This window comes from Dama dama, chromosome 30, assembly GCF_033118175.1.
Source record: "Dama dama isolate Ldn47 chromosome 30, ASM3311817v1, whole genome shotgun sequence".
Lineage (NCBI taxonomy): Eukaryota > Metazoa > Chordata > Mammalia > Artiodactyla > Cervidae > Dama > Dama dama.
In genome coordinates, this window is record NC_083710.1 from 71,461,511 (window position 1) to 71,481,869 (window position 20,359).

Below are 20,359 nucleotides of genomic sequence, written 5' to 3' on the forward strand. Positions count from 1 at the left end.
GTGGCGCGCCCACTCCCTTCCACGGACCCAGTTTCAGTTTCCGCTGGCGCCAGTCGGGTGCCTGCGCCTTCTGCCCTCCGCGTCCCCAGCCCCAGTCCCCGCCCGCGCCGGTTGGGTGCCTGCGCCCTGTGTCTTGCCGCGACCTTCCCCTACCCCCTGCCTCCTGCCTCCGGCGGGGCTGGGCCGGTCCGCAGCCTGCGAGCTCCTCTCTGGACCCTCTCGGTCTCTGTTCTGCGAACAGCCGGCAGTGTGTTCGGGCCGGTTAATTTACTCTCTCTCTTTTGGTCTCCCACAGTTCAAGTTGGCAACTCACAGAAGCTCCCTCCGATTGGCCTCAGGGCACTCAGGCCCGGACCCTACCCCAAGCAATGCCGCCTAAGAGTTCCCGGGACGGATCTCCGTCCTTAGCTCTTTTGTCTCACTTTTTATCTTTTATATTTTGTCCTACCTCCTTTCGAAGACAATGGGCTGCTTTTCTGGGCGCCTGATGACCTCAGCTAGCGATCAGAAGTTGTCTTGCGAAGTTTGCTCTGCATTCAGTTATTCTTTTGATGAATTTGTAGGAGAGAAAGTTGTCTCCCCGTCCTACTCCTCCGCCATCTTGGCTCCTCCCCTCCAAAAGCACAGAGTCTTAACCACTGGGTCACCCATCTTCTTTTCTAAGTTCTTGAACTCCTGGAAGGGACACGTTCTCTCTTTCTGTCATCCTGAAGGTATCCTGCACAGGGCTTGTGTTTATGAATGCTTGTTGAGTGAATGTTCAAACTCAAGTGTTATTGACCCAAAATGTTTAAAAGTGTGACATTAAGCCTCCATTTAGTTGGGAGAGTGAAGTGATGATGAAGTGTGTGGTCCTTGGGTCAGGGCAGAGCCCCAAGTGTGCACTGTATTGTGTCTCCATGATGTGAGGGATGGTTTATATTAATCTGTGTCCACCCCTAGAAAGGGCACTCACACAGGGCACTTGAATTCATAGCTTGGATGTTGATGCTTCTTTTAAAATCTATTTCCTTCACTCTTTTACAGGAAGGAAATTTCCAAGGTTCTGAGAAGTTCCTACCTTGATGGAATGAATTTGATATTCTTTGACATTGCAAGCAAAGTCATCCTTTTTGTCACCTTTACCACCTATGTGCTTCTTGGCAACATGATCACAGTCAAACAAGTGTTTTTGGCTATAACACTGTACCAAGTTGTGAGGTTTACAGGCATCCTCCTCTTCCCCATGGCCATCGAGAGCGTAGCAGAAACAGTCGCCAGTGTCCGAAGAATCAAGGTTTGGTGACCAATAACTTTTTAAAGTTTTAGGTAGATTTTAGGTAAAATGGTTCCTTTTATTGGTGTCACTGTGTGCCAGTTAGGTGAGATTTAATGCTTTCGGGCATAGCTGGTAGCTGTTCCAAAATGTCATACATACTCCCCTCTCTTCTTTGGTAGAATACATTACAAATAATGTAAGATACCTGCTCATTTATAATAGCAGAGCAGTGGCACAGTGTTCTTGGTGTACAAGTGATGGCTACAGGGCAACTAAAATGTCTAAAAGCAAACAAAGTAAACAGATTACATCTCTTGTGTTAACTTTAATGACTAGCAACTGTGTTCAGTCCTGGGGTCAATTGGATTCCTCTCTGTGTCTGGAGGGAAAGAACTTGCTGAGAGGTCCTGCTCCTTGGATAGGAAGAGTGACCTCAGCTCACTTAATTCACTCTTTAAAAATGGTTTCTTTCCTGCACAGATGCTTTGCTTGTTGATTTCTGAACATGCCTTTTGGATCTGACTTGTCCTTTTTACCCTTACTCTTTAATCCTGTTGCTAGTTGGCTTCTTCCTTTCAGATTTGTGATTTCCACCATACCCACTGTCTCCATTTTTTCTAACTGTCTCTGTATTGCCAAAGGCAAATAATTTACATCACCAAAATAAGAGCCTGGCATACAGTAGGCTCTGAAGTACTTGCATGTTTATGAGTAGGTCTAAAATGAAGGTAAACTGGCTCTGTGAGCCAGCCTGGGCATGACTTTGAGTGTCTGGGCTTTATAAAATATTTAATTTCTTTTATCCTTCTCAGTGGTGGACAGCCAGTAACGTATCTATAGTGAAGTTAGATAGGTTTGGGTGTGATTTTATTTTATTTTTGGGTCTTATCATAAAAGTTGAATTTTTTAATGATGAAGTTTATATGTACTATAAAAAAAAAATGATTACTCGCAAAGCAGATCAGTCCTACAGGGTTAGTTCTGGTCCCCTGAGTGTTATCATTCTTTCTGCTAGGGGCTTCTAGCAACACTGTTAAGGGATGGTCCATTCAGTTCAACAATTTTTTCCCCCCTTAGCTTTCGCATCTTGGAAGAAGACACTTAGGAGCATCCCTGGACCACAGTCACATTGTTAATGACAGGGCAATGTGTCCAGATGGAGGCTTCATACATGTGCTGTACTGCTGTGATTTTGTTACAGCACTGGACTCTGACACAGCTGCTATCTTTGATCGCTGATTGCCAGGGCTCACTGTGTGGTCTGGGTAGACGCAAAGTCTTACAGGTTTTCTCATTTAAACCCGACAGCAATTGAATGAGATAAGCATGTGTCCCTGCTTTACAATTAAGGAAACAGGTTTCTGCATCAGGTGAAACAACTCACCCATCCTCAAATAGTCTGTAAATGACATTCTAGGATTCTACCCAAAGCCTGGTTTCTTAGTCATTGTTACATTATTGTCTTCCTAGTACCTTCTGCCAAGTGGAGTAACTCCTCAAGTGTGATTTACATCAACTAGTCTTACTCTGAAGATGTGCAAAAGTTCCCTGCTTCTGAAAAATTAAAAATTTTAACTGTTAGCTCCACTGACCATTCTTTTTGTTTCCCAGCACTCTGACAAGTGAGGATGGAGGGAGGTAGTGAGGTTCTCTCTGTGACTGCCACAATCACCCCCACTTTGGGGTTTTGGCTCACTCTGTTAGGCCCACTGGGTCGCCTTCTCTTCTCTCATTGATTTAAGCAAATACTGCTGAGCCTCCAGCAGCCCCATGAGCTTCTCCCAGCACTTTAGTTCATGCTGATCCAGGGCTTCCATTTATGTACACAGCCAGTACCATGCCACCCAGCATCATGTTGGGTGGGCTGATGTTGACTCCCTGGTAGTGTTCCAAGCCCTGTGACAACTGACTGTGTCTGGTAGACTGTATCTGATTCTTTAGTGTAGTGCCCGTACCATACTGGACATATCATGGGCATCATATACATACTGGATTGACTGAAACAACAGTTACAGGAAATGGCTGGGAGCCTACAGAGGCCCAGGGTGGCTCAACCTGCACTAGAAGCCAGAGAAATGCAGAGGGAGGGAGCAGACTGGGGTTAGCATTCCTGGAACATTGATCTTTGGTGTGTGTATGTGGTAGTGTGTTTTAACTTAGGGAAGCTGGATATTATCAAGAGTGGAAATAGATCTGAATCTTCCCTTTGTTTTCTATGTCTGTCTGTGTATCAAACCAGCCCATCTGGACTCAGTGGGCCTGCTCTCTAAAGAGAGGAGTTGTGGCTAGCACAGCCTGGTGTTCATGTAGACTCTGCTGGCCTGGCTCCTGGTCTGGGCTCTTGAGTCTTGTAGATGATTAGGAACACTCAGTCTTTTTTTTTTTTTTTTTTTTTTTTTATTTTTTTTTCCAGTGGGTTTTGTCATACATTGATATGAATCAGCCATGGATTTACATGTATTCCCAATCCCGATCCCCCCTCCCACCTCCCTCTCCACCCGATTCCTCTGGGTCTTCCCAGTGCACCAGGCCCGAGCACTTGTCTCATGCATCCCACCTGGGCTGGTGATCTGTTTCACCATAGATAGTATACATGCTGTTCTTTTGAAATATCCCACCCTCACATTCTCCCACAAAGTTCAAAAGTCTGTTCTGTATTTCTGTGTCTCTTTTTCTGTTTTGCATATAGGGTTATCGTTACCATCTTTCTAAATTCCATATATATGTGTTAGTATGCTGTAATGTTCTTTATCTTTCTGGCTTACTTCACTCTGTATAATGGGCTCCAGCTTCATCCATCTCATTAGGACTGGTTCAAATGAATTCTTTTTAATGGCTGAGTAATATTCCATGGTGTATATGTACCACAGCTTCCTTATCCATTCATCTGCTGATGGGCATCTAGGTTGCTTCCATGTCCTGGCTATTATAAACAGTGCTGCGATGAACATTGGGGTGCACGTGTCTCTTTCAGATCTGGTTTCCTCAGTGTGTATGCCCAGAAGGGAACACTCAGTCTTGATTAACAAAGTTAGTCTGAAAGTCTTGCCAGCCATCATGAAATAAAAGAAGATTAAAACCATGAGACTTTATGCTAAAATGTAACTGGAGTCCAACAATAGTCTTGACACAAAATTTCCTCCTGTTTGGAGCTGGTCAGTCTTATTTCTCTTTTTTTTCTTGTTTTATTTATTTATTTTTAATGGAGGTTAATTGCTTTACAATGTTGTGTTGATTTCTGCTGTACAAGATCGTGAATCAGTCATAATCATACATATATCCCCTCTTAAACCTCCGACTCTTTTCATTCCTGTGGCCTGTAGCCCACCAGGCTCCTCTGTCCATGAAATTCTCCAAGCAAGATATACTGGAATTGGTTGCCATTTCCTTTTCCAGCAGTTCTTCCCAACCCAGGGATCAAACCCAATTCTCCTGCATTGTAGGCAGGTTCTTTATCATCTGAGCTACCAGGGAAGCCCTATTTTCATTTTATTTATTTATTTATTTTTAATCGGAGGATAATTACTTTGCAATGTTATGTTGGTTTCTGCCATGCAACGTCATGAATCAGTAATAATTATACGTATATATGACCTCCCTCTTTAACCTCCCTCCCCTCCACATCCCACCCCTCCAGGTTGTCACAGTACCAGGTTGAGCTCCTTGTGTTACACTCAACTTCCCTCTGGCTAAGTTGCTCAGTCATGTCCAACTCTTTGCAACCCCCTGGACTGTGCCCGCTAGTCTCCTCTGTCCATGGGATTCTCCAGGCAAGAATACTGGAGTGGGTTGCCATTTCCTACTCCAGGGGATCTTCCCAACCCAGGGATTGAACCCATGTCTCCTGCATTGACAAGTTGATTCTTTACCACCGAGCCACCTCTGTTTTACACATGATGGTGTACAAATTTCAGTGCTATTTTTCTCTCTCAATGTATGTCCCATTCTCTCCTTCCCCTGCTGTGTCCACAAGTCTGTTCTCTACATCTGCTTATCAATTCCTTCCCTGCAAATAGATTCATCAGTATCATTTTTCTAGATTCCATATTTATATATTAATTCATGATATTTGTTTCTATTTTTCTGACTTACTTCTCTGTATATAACAGACTGTAGTTTCATTCACCTCACTACAACTGACTCAAATTCATTCCTTTTTATGGAATTGCCAACATTCATTGGATTTTAGAGAAAGCAAGGGAATTCCAAAAAAACATTTATTTCTGCTTCATTGACTATGCTAAAGTCTATGATGGTATGGATCAAAACAAACTGGAAAATTCTTAAAGAATTGGGAATACCATACCATCTTACCTGTCTTCTGATAAACCTGTATGCACGTCAAGAAGCAACAGTTAGAACTGGGCATGGAACAATGGACTGGTTCAAAATTGGGAAAGGAATACAACAAGGCTGTATATTGTCACCATGTTTATTTAACTTATATGCAGAGTATATCATGAGAAATGACAGACTGGCATCTGTTAGTTATAAACTGGAATCAATAGTGGTGGAAGAAATATCAGCCACCTCAGATATGCAGATGATACTACTCTAATGGTACAAAACAAAGAAGAACTAAAGAGCACCTTAATGAGGGTGAAAAAGGAGAGTGAAAAAGCTGGTTTAAAACTCAGTATTAAAAAACTAAAATTGTGGCATCTGATCCCATCACTTCATGGTAAATAGAAGGGGAAAAGTTCTAAGCAGTGACAGATTTTCTCTTCTTGAGCTCTAACATCACTGCAGATGGTGACTGCAGCCCTGAAATTAGAAGACACTTGTTTCTTGGAAGGAAAGCTATGAAAAACCTAGACAGCATATTAAAAAGGAAAGACATCGTCTTGCTAACAAGATGTAAGGTCTGTATAGTCAAAGTTATAGTCTTTCTAGTAGTCATGTATGGATGTGAGAGCTGGACCATAAAGAAGGCTGAGCACCAAAGAATTGATGCTTTCAAACTGTGGTGCTAGAGAAGACTTGTGAAAGTCCCTTGGACTGCAAAGAGATCAAACCAGTCAATCCTAAAGGAAATCAACCCTGGATATTCATAGGAAAGACTGATGTTGAAGCTGCAACTCCAATACTTTGGCCACCTGATACAAAGAGCTAACTCAATGGAAAAGACTCTGATGCTAGGAAAGATTGAGGGCAGGAGATGAAGCAGGCAACAGAGGATGAGATGGTTGGATGATATCATTGATTCAATGGACTTGAACTTGGGCAAACTCCAGGAGATGGTGAAGGACAGGGAGGCCTGGTGTGCTGCAGTCCATGGGGTTGCAAAGCGTCAGACATGACTTAGTGACAGAAAAACAACAACAAATATTCCATTGTATATATGTAACACAATTTCTTTATCCATTCATCTGTTGATGAATATCTAGATTTCTAGATTGCTTCCATGTCCTGGCTCTTGTAAATAGTGCTGCAGTGAACATTGAGGTACACATGTCTTTTTGAATTATGGTTTTCTCAGGGTGAATGCTCAGTTGTGAATTGCTGGATCATATGGTAGTTTTATTCCTAGATTTTTAAGGACTTCCATACTGTTCTCCATAGTGGCTGTATCGATTTACATTCCCACTAACAGTGTAAGAGTGTTCTCCTTTCTCCATATCCTCTCCACCATTTATTGTTTGAAGGATTTTTGATGATGGCCAATCTGAGTGGTATGAGGTGGTACTTCATTTAGTTTTATTTGTGTTTCTCTAATAATGAGTGATGTTGAGCATCTTTTCATGTGTTTATTGGCTATCTGTATGTCTTTGGAAAAGTGTCTATTTAGATCTTCTGCCCATTTTTTGATTGGATTGTTTGTTTTTCTGATAAGTTTCATGAGCTGCTTATATATTTTGTAGATTAATCCTTGTTTCATCTGCAATTATTTTCTCCCATTCGGATGATTGTCTTTTCATCATGTTTACTGTTTCCTTTGCTGTGCAACAGCTTTTAAGTTTAATTATATCCCATTTGTTTATTTTTGTTTTTATTTCCATTACTCTAGGAATTGGGTCAAAGAGAATCTTGCTGTGATTTATGTCAAAGAGTGTTCTGCCTACTTTTCCTCTAAAAGTTTTATAGTTTCTGACCTTACATTTTAAGTCTTTAATCCATTTCAAGTTTATTTTTGTGTGTGGTGTTAGGAAGTGTTCTAATACTTTTCTTTTATATGTAGCTGTCCAGTTTTTTCATTATCACTGATTGAAGAGGCTGTCTTTTCTCCATTGTATGTTAGTCTTTTTTCTCTTAAGGCCTTTGACTAATTGCATGAGGCCCACCCACATTATACAGGTGTCTCACTGGTCTCTGAACCTAGGGTAGACAAAGTGTGAGCTGGGAAGCTGGATGAAATTATGAGGAGCCATAGGAACTACGGACGTGCTTTATTTGCTAGTGGCTGATGCAGCAGCAGCAGGGATTTTCAGGTGGACTTATAAGGTACACATGAACAAAAGTGGCAAGTGGCCAAGCTGTTACTTTGTATTGTGCTTGTGCAGTGCTATAGATGATCTCAGCCATTACATAATCATGTAACATCATTGTTTATAGGAAGTGGGGCAAAAGAGGCAGACCATTGCCGTCTAGGCTACTTAGTATTCTTCTACAGAATGATAATCTGCTTTACTGAGTCTACTGATTTTAATACTAATCTCATCTAAAAATACTTTCACTGTAATAACCAATGTGTTTGAGCAGGTGTCTGAAGACTGTGGTTTAGTCAAGTTGGTATGAAATTAACCATCACACCCTCTTTAATTCCCATCTCTTCCTTTGAGCCCATGGATGTGACTTTGCCCTCACTAAACCACATGTTTGTGGACTTCTTTCCTTCCCTGAACTCCAAACTTATCTAAAGGGCAGATACAGTGCCTCATTCATCTTTGTAGTCCTCACAAATAGCAGGTGCCCAGAAAGTATGCAACTGAAGGAACCATCCAGCTCCATCATGTCTGGGAGGGATTCTGCAAATGCCTAACCATTAAGCGTAGCTTTAGTGGGAAAAGTGTTAACTCTTATTCTTTGATGGATTATGTGGTGCACCAAAGAGTGTAGCACAAAAGCGGTCCTAAAGAAGGTTTTTAGGGAATTGTGCTAAAATATTTGGGTAGGATTTTTTTTTCCACCAAAATTCACCTGAACTGTGTCTGAGGCTTGAAATCCCTTCCTATGTAGGTGTGTGCAATAACATTAACATTATGACCTGCTGAGAACTTTGAATTTTCCTGGTGCTGACTTTGTCAGGTTTCTTTGTGTCCTGGTAAAGGAAGCACCTTTGATTTGGGCAAGAAACATCAATTTTCTCTCATGTACATAAAATTTCTGGCAGGAAAATGGCCTAGGAATTGAGATCTTTTTGACAGTCATTTTCAGTAAATGTGGGACACATGGCCAAGAATAGAGTGATGAGAAGGGTTAGTTTCAGAATGGCAAACTGCTTCCTGGTGGGTTGAAATCATTATTGAAACATATATAATTAAATTTTTTAGATTTTAGCCTCTTTTTAAGTTCATTTGATTTCTCTAACCCTTAAAAAGGTTAGTTCTCTAGTTTATCAGAATCACCTGGAGTGCGTATTAAAACTAAGTGATCACACCTTGGAGATTCTGATTCACTAGGTGTTGGCTGGAGTCCAAGGTGTCTATTAATATGCATTTAGTCAATGTCTCTGGGTACCTGAAAATAGGCCACATTTGGGAAACAGTGCCCTAGTTGTGGAAAAGAGCAAACAAATCCAAACTGTGCAAATCCAATAGAGAGGATGTCAAGATCATTTGGAAAGTAAAATTAGTTTAGAGGAAAAACCTGTCTTGGTTTACACTAGGTGTTTTAGGGGCAAATTTGGAATTTATTCAGCTATTCCATCACCAAGATAATTGAATAAATAATTGAAGCCTGGCACAGGCTTGGTGTGTATGTATAATGGCTGGTAAGGAAATACAGAGAAGTCTGTCCTCCTTGGAATTTCTTTCATCAAGTTGGGGGTTAATAACAAACCAAATAGTGAAACTCACTGTGGATGTGTGTTTTTGTGTCATTAGTTCTTGGAAGGAGAAGTCTGAGGTGAAATGAGGTACTTTTTGGAGAGGTTGGTTTAATTTTGGAGATGGTACTTCCTGGGAAGACTGGAGAATTTCGTGTGTGAGGGTGGGGGAGGTGGGAAGCTGATACTTTGCATTTTCATGGGGATGGTGACTGTGACAAAGGCTTTTAGTGCATAAGAAGGAACCAAAATGTCTGAGGCTGCAGAGTAGAGAGTACTGGAGGCCTGAGCAGGGAACTGTACAGGAAACCACAAGTTAAGGTTTTTAGTGTCTCAGAACTCCACCTGGCTGCAGCCTTGGAACTGGACAGGGAGGTGGGGTGGGGACCTAGAACAGAGGCAGGGAGATGAGTGTGTCAGGAGGCTGATGCAGTGCATGGTCCAGGGACGAGATGATGTAGTTTGGTTTAGAGTGAAATAGACTTGGCCAGATTTCAGAGCATTCAAGCACAACTCAGGGCATGTCTTGAATTGGGTATGGCAGGAAGGAGAGGTGAATGCTGGGCTGTTTTGGGTTATGGGCTGTAAAATACCTGGATTTGTTGAAATATGGAGTTCTAATATGCTGGCAAATTTGGAAACTCAGCAGTAGCCACAGGACTGGAAAAGGTCAGTTTTCATTCCAATCCCAAAGAAGACAATGCCAAAGAATGTTCAAACTACTGAACAATTTCACTCCTCTCACACGCTAGCAAAGTAATGCTCAAAATTTTCCAAGCTAGGCTTCAACAATATGCAAACTGAGAACTTCCAGATGTTCAAGCTGGATTTAGAAAAGGCAGAGGAATGAGAGATCAAATTGCCAACATCTGTTGGATTATAGAAAGAGAAAGAGAGTTCCAGAAAAACATCTATCTCTGCTTTTTGACTACGCTAAAGGCTTTGATAGTGTGGATCACAAAAGTACTGTGGAAAATTCTTCAAGAGATGGAGATACCAGACCATCTTACCTGCCTCCTGAGAGAACTGTATGCAGGTCAAGAAGCAACAGTTAGATCCAGACATGGAACAATGGACTGGTTCCAAATACAGAAAAGAGTACATCAAGGCTGTATATTGTCACCCTGCTTATTTAACTTATATGCATAGTGCATCATGAAAAACATTAGGCTGGATGAAGCACAAGGTGGAATAAAGATTGCCGAGAGAAATATCAATAACTTCAGCTATGTAGATGACACCACCCTTATGGCAGAAAGTGAAGAAGAACAAAAGAGCCTCTTGATGAAAGTGAAAGAGGAGAGCCAAAAAGCTGGTTTAAAACTCAACATTCATAAAATGAAGATCATAGCATCCAGTCCCATCACTCCATGGCAGGTAGATAGGGAAACAATGGAAACAGTGCAAAATTTTATTTTTATTTTTGGCTACAAAATCACTGCAGATGGTGACTGCAGCCATGAAATTAAAAGACGCTTGCTCCTTGGAAGAAAAGCTGTGACAAACCTCAGTTCATTTCAGTTCAGTCATTAAGTCCTTTCTGACTGTTTGCGACCCCATGGATGCAGCACACCAGAACTTCCTGTCTATCACCAACTCCCAGAGTTTTCCCAAACTCATATCCATTGAGTCGGTGATGCCATACAACCATCTCATCCTCTGTCGTCCTCTCTCCTCCTGCCTTTAATCTTTCCCAGCGTAAGGTTCTTTTCTAATGAGTCGGCTCTTTGCATCAGGTGGCCAAAGGATTGGAGTTTCAGCTTCAGCATCACTCCTTCTAAGGAACACCCAGGACTGATCTCCTTTAGGATGGACTGGTTGGATCTCCTTGCAGTCCAAGGGACTCTCAAGAGTCTTCTCTAACACCACAGTTCAAAAGCATCAATTCTTCAGCACTCAGCTTTCTTTATGGTCCAACTCTCACATCCATACATGACTACTGGAAAGACCATAGCCTTGACTAGACGGACCTTTGTAGGCAACGTAATGTCTCTGCTTTTTAAAATGCTGTCTAAGTTGGTCATAACTTTCCTTCCAAGGAGTAAGTGTCTTTTAATTTCATGGCTGCAGTCACCATGTGCAGTGATTTGGGAGCTCAAAAATATGAAGTCAGCCACTGTTTCCACTGCTTCCCCATCGATTTGCCATGAAGTGATGGAACCGGATGCCATGATCTTAGTTTTTTGAATGTTGAGCTTTAAGCCAACTTTTTCACTCTCCTCTTTCACTTTCATCAAGAGGCTCTTTAGTTCTTCTTCACTTTATGCCATAAGGGTGGTGTCATCTACATATCTGAGGTTATTGATGTTTCTCTTGGCGATCTTGATTCTAGCTTGTGCTTCTTCCAGCCCAATGTTTCTCATGATGTACTCTGCATACAAGTTAAATAAGCAGGGTGACAATATACAGCCTTGACGTACTCCTTCTCCTATTTGGAAGCAGTCTGTTGGTCCATGTCCAGTTCTAACTGTTGCTTCCTGACCTGCATACAGATTTCTCAAGAGGCAGGTCAGGTGATCTGGTATTTCCATCTCTTTCAGAATTTTCCACAGACAGCATATTAAAAAGCAGAGACAATACTTTGCCGACAAAGATCCATATTGTCAAAGCTATGGTTTTTCCAGTAGTCATGTATGGATGTGAGAGTTGGACTATAAAGAAAGCTGAGCACTGAAGAATTGATGCTTTTGAACTGTGGTGTTGGAGAAGACTCTTGAGAGTCCCCTGAACTGCAAGGAGACTCAACTAGTCAATCCTCAAGGAAATCAGTCCTGAATATTCATTGAAAGGACTGATGCTGAATACTCCAATACTTTGACCACCTGATGCTAAGAGCTGACTCATTAGAAAAGACCCTGATGCTGGGAAAGATTGAAGGTGGGAGGAGAAGGGGATAACAGAGCATGAGATGGTTGGATGGCATCACTGACTCAGGGGATGTGAGTTTGAGCAAGCTGCTGGAGATGGTGAAGTACAGGGAAGCCTGGCATGCTGCAGTCATTAGGGTCACAAAGAATTGGACACGACTGAATGACTGAACAACAAGGGGAAGAGAAGATCATAAACTTGGTTTTGTATTCTGAGAGGCTTTTGACATCCCCCAGTGTTTGCTATACGACCGATCCCAATGAGCAACCACGTCTGATTCAACCTCCTTTCTAGTTTCTAAAAGGAAATAGGAAATGAATATAATTATCTGATCTGATGTTCATTTTTCTTCCTTCCCATGCCTCTCACTTATATGTGTTAATCCCAATTAAAAGGTGAATTTGGAAGCAGGAAAGGAAGAAAAGATCAGCTGAGTTACTGACTAGGTGGTCAGAACTGGGCAAGGTTTGACCGTAGATCATTTGGAATCATTATGAGGTATAGAGTTTAGAACATAGTATGGTGTTGAGTCCTGCTGCTTCCTGCAGCCTGGTACTTGGTAGACTGTATGGTCATCTCTCATAATTTCTGCTTATCCTGTCTGGGAGTCCTAGGAAGAAAATCTACCACCCCTGCCCACCTTGGAAGGGGTTTAGGGGTTTTACCTGTGGACCTGCATATGGGTTTCATAACATTGTATCTTCTTGTTTACACATGCTTTTCAATTTCCTTTTTTTCATGTACAGAAAATGAAGATTTATTGATATTATAACCTCATAACAAAGGAGTCCATCTATTTTTCTCTAAGTGAAGAAAGGAGCCCGTGGTTTTGGCATTGCATTACTTCAATAGGATTTCAAAAGAGCTTGTTTTAACTTCAAAGCACTAAAAATCTTAAATAACTTTTACATCCAGTAAAATGTGTCTCTGAGGTTATATTGTTCACAAAGCTGCTTAGATTTTCCCCTATTATCCATTGGAATGTCAGTCTTTTTTGGCTGTAGTTCTGACCTTGATACTTTCCTGCATGACCTGTGCTTGTCCTGCACTTCATGGTGAGATAGGCTGGGCTGTGGGATGCTTTACTGAACTGCTTATAGGTGGAAAAACATCTCTTTGAGCAACAAAATATAAAGAAACTATAAGAGACTAAAAATAACTGCATGCACTGGCAGTTGGGATAAATTATGAGCAATAAGATACAAAAGGCCAAAACCAAACTGTCATTTCTGAGGTACCCAGAGCAAAAGCAATGTACTGCACACAATCCCTGCACATAGCACCATCAAAGGGGTGGGTAGAGCACCTAAGCCACCTCTTCAGCTCCACTCACTGATCCACCTCAACTTTCATTCCATTTAAGGAACTAGCTTACCCCCCGCCCCCAGCCCCCTGTGAGTGAGCAAGGACACTTGTTAGTTGTTTTCAGTCCTAAGTCAAAGTGCACTCTTCTTATTACATGGCAGTCCAATACATCAGAGACAATGTGTTGAGGCAAGAAATACAACTTTATTTGCAAAGTTATCTGATCAAGAAGATGGCAGACTAGTATCTCAAAATAACCATCTTATTTGGTTCTGGATGCGAGTTTCTTTTGTAGACTACAGAGCAGGAAGAGGTGAGGAAGTAAAGTAAAAAGGTCATTAATCTTGCAAATATCTCCGGAATGGCCAGCCTCGGGTAGGGTACATATTAATTTCTTCTTTTTTGCAGCCATTCTCAGGTGGACAGCTTCAGGATGTCTCTGTGAACAAAAGCATTTTGGTTTAACATTCAGACAGAGAGGCAGGGTTCCTTGAGGGCAGGCCATTATATATGCTTATAGCTATAGACAATGATTATAATAACAAAAGTTACGACAAGCAAAGTTTAAAGTAAAGGAAACAGATCCAACATGGAATCAGACTTTGTTCTTATCTGTTACACTCCCTCATATTGCAGCATGAGTCCCACTAAAGCTTTGCCTGAATTTCTCATCTAGCTTCTTATCAATTTCTAGTGATTCAAGGGTCCAAGAACCCAGGTCTGTGAGAGTGGCTCTAACGGCAACTTAATTTTGGTTTTTTTATCACCCTGATTGCTAGAGAATTCAGCCAGCACTTCTGGAACATTTACAAACTGGTCAGATGGTGACTGAAGTCTTATCTAACCTCTGGAAGATTGTAACTTCCCCCTCAGATGTGTTATTTATAGACAAGTGCTCAACAGATTTACTTCCTCACTTAAGACATAATTTTTCTTTTTTTTTTTTTTTTTGAAGGTGGAGAATTCTATATTCTGATATGCACACACTGAATATTAAGTTTTGTGTTTGGGAATATGTTTAAGCTGCAATTGGAATTTCTGCCTTGACAAGATTTATTTTATATATATATATATATAACTTTTTTCTTGTTGCTGTGTTAGCTCTGACTATACAAGGCTGTAGCTTGTCTGTGGTTGGACTTATTTGAACAGCCCTACAGTCTGTTCCTTCCTTTAACTGATACCCATGATGGGCCGACTCTGCAGGGTTCAGTCTCATTAGAGTTGGGACTGTGTCTGTAAGTGCTTGAATGACATAGTTATCCACCCTCTATGTGATGTAATGGGAATCCCCTATGGGAATTCAGAGTAAGGAGGTAAGTATCAGCTGGAGACATCCTGACTGGCTCCCAGGAGGATTAGTATTTGAGGTGATGCAGAAGAATGGGTGGAGTTAGTACTCAGGGTTTCCAGGCAGAGGCCACTTGGGGAGTGTGGACTTAGGTGTTGTTGGTCACTGGAGGGTGAACACTCTTAGAGGTGTTGTAAAGAGATCAGGAGGAAGTGGTGTTGGGAAGGGCTGGGGAAGGAACTGTTACCAGGGTTCTTAGCCTCCTTAATCAATAGAAATTGACTAGAGGCCAGACAAGAAATTCAGGCCAGGCTTTATTGGGGCCCCTGCTCCAGCAGCCGGGAGGGAGAACAAATAATAGTTTCCCTTGCTTGCTCGCTCCCTGATGAGGGGCAAGCCTGTTCCTTATATGGGGAGAGGGTAGGGGTGTGTCCAGGGGCCAGGACACAGGTGTGGTTTAGGTGTTTTGTCCACTCCTAAGGTGGTATTGTGTGCAGGGGCATGTGTAGTACCCTGCTTTTTTTCTGACATGCTTTTTTTTCTCTAGGCTTTTCAAAAAGTGGCAGTTGGGGTTTTTTATTTCTTTGTATCTTTTTGGGTCCAGAATTTGCCCCAACTGCACATGCATGCAGTTATTTTTAGTCCCATAAGATTTCTTTGTAATTGGTTGCTGGAGGAGAGATGTGTCCAGGTGTAAGCATTGCAGCACTACAGCAAAAGGTCCCAGGTCCCAGCCTGTCTCAGAACCAGCAAAAGAAAAGTTGTATCAGTATTTGAAAAGATTAATAGTGAGAGTCTGAAATTGTGTTGTTTTAAGAAAAAAGCAGAATTGGAAGAAGGATGAGCTGTGTCAGAACAGGTGAGAGACCATACCTGGATGACGATGGGAGAGGTGGTGTGGAGAGAGAACTCAGGCTGTGGTGGTTGAGTCTGCCGAGGGGTCCTTAGACCACCATCCGTCCATCCTGCCTCCTGTTGAACACAAGCTCAGGGCAGGTAGGAGTAGCTATGCTGTGTTAGGTTCTCAGTGAACCTGGATGAGAGGAAGAGAGAAACAGTTGATCACATCTCCTACCAGCTGGTCTTTGGGAGAAATGCGAGGATCCTGTCTTCCTTTTCCTGCACAGAAAAGGAAGAAACAAAATAGAAAATGTTCTATTTTTACCAGTTGTTCTTTTCTTTTCCTTTGAAAAAATTTGATTTCAAATTATACATACATAAAAAAGACTGGGGCAAAGATTTATTTGCTTGCCATTTACATCATACATTCTCCCCCAACAAAAAGTTTTGTTATAAAGTAAAGCAATTCTTTATTTTTTGGGGACCCAAAATCACTGCAGGTTGTGACTGCAGCCATGAAATTAAAAGACACTTGCCCCTTAGAAAAGCTATCACCAACCTAAACAGGATATTAAAAGGCAGGGACATTACTTTGCCAACAAAGGTATGTCTAGTCAAAGCTATGGTTTTTCCAGTAGTCATGTATGGATGTGAGAGTTGGACTATAAAGAAAGCTGAGCACCGAAGAATTGATGCTTTTGAACTGTGGTGTTGGAGAAGACGCTTGAGAGTCCCTTGAACTGCTAGGAGAGTCAACCAGTCAATCCTCAGGGTAATCAGTCCTGAGTATTCATTGGAAGGACTGATGCTGAAGCTGAAACTCCAATACTTTGGCCACCTGATGTGAAGAACTGACTCATTGGAAAAGACCCTATTACTGGGAAAGATTGAAGGCAGGAGAAGATGACAGAGGATGAGATGGTTGGATGGCATCACCAGCTTTATAGACATGAGTTTGAGCAAGCTCTGGCAGTTGGTGATGGCAAGAGAAGCCTGGTGTGCTTCAGTCCATGGGGTCTCAAAGAGTCGGACACGACTGAGCCACTGAACTGAACTGAATTCTGTTGTGAATTTCTTCTCTTTCAGGGATTCACAGTAAAGATATCTAAGAATACTAGTGTACCTTTCACAGAAAACTTTTATGTAAAGCTTATCAGATTGAGTATTTGGTAGTGGGAGAATCCCAGGGAGAGAGAAAACTACTAATGTAAAATACCAGGTGGGTTAAACTCCCACCATACAATTTTCTAGTGGTTTCAAGAAGGTTCTGTCTCTTATGTTTTCCTTCATGTTTTCATATTTAGAAAAGCTTTTTTTCCTTACTATACAAAGTGTTTAGTAAATTATAATTTGTTTGAAATAATTTAAATAATTTAAAGTTTGTTAAATTAGTTAATAAACTATTAAATAATTTGCCTCCCTACTTATACTTATCAACAATAAATGTGTTAAAGTAAAATACTTATACTTATCAACAGTAAATGTGTCAAATGATAAACATGAGGTGACATTGATGTTCTGACAAAGACAGGTTAAGTGATGAAACTTTAAGTGTGTAGATGTATGATTGTCATTAGTTTCTTTTTCAAGTTCTGAATACATACATACATAATGTTTCTTTGCACTCAAGGAACCTAAGGAGAGACCACTTGTAAAGAAACTTTCTCACTAAAGCTGTGCTCTACTAGCTAACAAGTTTTGAGTCCATTGTGGTCTGTTAGGTCATAACAAACATCTCTGTGACATCACTGAGCTTGTTTGTGATTGGTAACTAGGAGAATGAACTCAGTGTAACATGGAGTTATTCTGGTTCTTTGGCCTGGGGCTCTGAAATAGCAGAAGTGACATTTTAACTTTTAGAAGGAAATGGGAAAATTTCTCATTCATTGAAGCTCTATTCTTAGAGAAGTGCTGACATCTTGGGCCCTCCCTAGAGAGAAGCACATGCCCATCTGGTATGACTCTGGGCCCCAGCAGGTTGTACTTCTTTCTGTACTCAGAGTTCCACTTCCACCTGCTGTGCTCAGATTTGGAGGTGGATATTCCCTTTTTACTGTTTTTTTTTTGTTTGTTTTTGTTTTTTTTGTGTGTGTGTGTGTGTGCATTTTTAACATCTGCTGAGGTGGTCTCCACTGAACATTGAGTTGCCTGTTCACTGGGCTATCCAGGTTATCTCTGTAGGTACAAGCTTTTTTTTTTTTTTTTTTTTTTTTTTTTTAAGCTTATTTGTTTTTAACTGAAGGATAATTGCTTTACAGTATTGCATTGGTTTCTACCAAACATCAACACGAATCAGCCATAGGTTTACCCATGCTCCTCCCACTTGAACATCCCTCCCACATCCCTCCCCATCTCACCCCTCTAGGTTGTTACCCAGCCCCTGATTAGAGTTCCCTGAGTCTAAAGCAAATTCCCATTGGCTATCTCTTTTACATATGGTAATGTATGTTTCCATTTTAGTTTCTCCATACATCCCTCTCCTTCCTCCCCCACTAGCCTTGTCTGTAAGTTTGTTCTCTATGGGTCTTTATTGCTGCTCTGCAAATAGGTTAATCTGTATTATCTTTCTAGATTCCCCATATGTGCATTAGTATTTGATACTTGTTTTTCTCTTTGTGACATAATTGACTCCATATAATAGGCTCTAGTTCATCCACCTCATTAAAGGGAAAGGGAAGTCGCTCAGTCGTGTCTAACTCTTTACGACCCTATGGGCTGTAGCCTACCAGGCTTCTCCATCCATGGAATTTTCCAGGCAAGATTACTGGAGTGGGTTGCCATTTCCTTCTCCAGGGGATCTTCCCAACCCAGGGATTGAATCTGGGTCTCCCGCATTGCAGGCAGACGCTTTACCGTCTAAGCCACCAGGGAAGCCCATCCACCTCATTAAGGCTGACTCAGATGCATTCGTTTTAGTGGCGGAGTAATATTCCATTGTATATATGTACCACCACTTATTTTTCTTTTTAGCTATTTATTTTAATTGGAGGCTAATTACTTTATAATATTGTAGTGGTTTTTGCCATACATTGACATGAATCAGCCATGGGTGTACATATGTTTCCCAACCTGACCCTCCCTCCCACCTCCTTCCCCATCCCATCCCTCAGGGTCATCCCAGTGCACCAGCCCTGAGCACACTGCCTCATGAATAGAACCTGGAATGGTGATCTGTTTCACATATGGTAGTATACATGTTTTATAGCTATTCTCTCAAATCATCCCACCCTCGCCTTCTCCCACAGAGTCCAAAAGTCTGTTCTTTACATCTGTGTCTTTTTTGCTGTCTCAAATATAGGGTCATCATTACCATCTTTCCAAATTCCATATATATATATTAATATACTGTATTGGTGCTTTTCTTTCTGGCTTACTTCACTCTGTATTATAGGCTCCAGTTTCATCCACCTCATTAGAACAGATTCAAATGCATTCTTTTTAATGGCTGAATAATATTCCATTGTATATATGTACCACAGCTTCCTTATCCATTTGTCTGCTGATGGACATATAGGTTGTTTCCATGTCCTAGCTATTGTAAACAGTGCTGTGATGAACATTGGGGTACATATGTCTCTTTCAATTCTGGTTTGTTCTAGTTCTGTGAAAAAATACCATTGGTAGCTTGATAGGGATTGCATTGAATCTATAGATCGCTTTGAGTAGTATACTTGTTTTCATTATATTTGATTCATCCGATTCACGAACATTGTATATTTCTCCATCTATTTGTGTCATCTTTGATTTCTTTCATCAGTGTTTTACAGTTTTTTATATATAGGCCTTAGTTCCTTTAGGTAGATTTATTCCTAAGTATTTTATTCTTTTCATCACAATGGTGAATGGAATTTTTGCCCTAATTTCTCTTTCTGTTTTCTCATTGTTAGTGTATAGGAATGCAAGGATTTCTGTGTGTTAATTTTATATCCTGAAACTTTACTATATTCATTGATTAGCTCTAGTAATTTTCTGGTGGAGTCTTCAGGGTTTTCTATGTGGAGGATTATGTAATCTGCAAGCAGTGATAGTTTTTCTTCTTTTCCAATCTGGATTCCTTTTATTTATTTTTCTTCTCTGATTGCTGTGGCTAAAACTCCAAAACAATGTTGAATAGTAGTGGTGAGAGTGGGCACCCTTGTCTTGTTCCTGACTTTAGGGCAAATGCTTTCAATTTTTCTCCATTGAGGATAATGTTTGCTGTGGGTTTATCAGATATAGCTTTTATTATTTTGTTGTCTATTCCTTCTATGCCTGCTTTCTGGAGGTTTTTTTTTTTTTATTAATCATAAATAGATGTTGAATTTTGTCAAAGGCTTCCTCTGCATCTATTGAGGTAATTATATATATATATATAAATATATATATATATATATATAATACATATATATAATATATATATATATATATATATATTAATCTTTCAGTTTGTTAATGTGGTGTATCACATTGATTGATTTGTGAATATTGAAGAATCCTTGCATCCCTGGGATAAAGCCCATTTGGTCATGATGTATGGTCTTTTAAATATGTTGTTGGATTCTGTTTGCTAGAATTTTGTTGAGGATTTTTGCATCTATGTTTGTCAGTGATATTGGCCTGTAGTTTTCCTTTTTGTGATATCTTTGTCTAGTTTTGGTATTAGGGTGATGGTGGCCTCATGGAATGAGTTTGGATGTTACCTTCCTCTTCAATTTTCTGGAAGAGTTTGAGTAGCATAGGTGTTCAGTTCAGTCGCTCAGTCGTGTCTGACTCTTTGCGACCCCATGAATCGCAGCACGCCAGGCCTCCTTGTCCATCACAAACTCCCGGAGTT

At 40.9% G+C, this 20,359-nt stretch overlaps 1 protein-coding gene across 1 annotated transcript in view; it reads left to right on the plus strand.

The window, feature by feature from the left end:
* LOC133049633 (ATP-binding cassette sub-family C member 4-like) overlaps positions 1–20,359 on the plus strand; it is a 287,184-nt gene that overhangs the window by 104,647 nt on the left and 162,178 nt on the right. Inside the window, exon 8 of the mRNA XM_061133773.1 lies at positions 1,027–1,276. Within this exon, the coding sequence (XP_060989756.1) occupies positions 1,027–1,276 (250 nt within the window). The remainder of the gene's footprint in view (positions 1–1,026; positions 1,277–20,359) is intronic.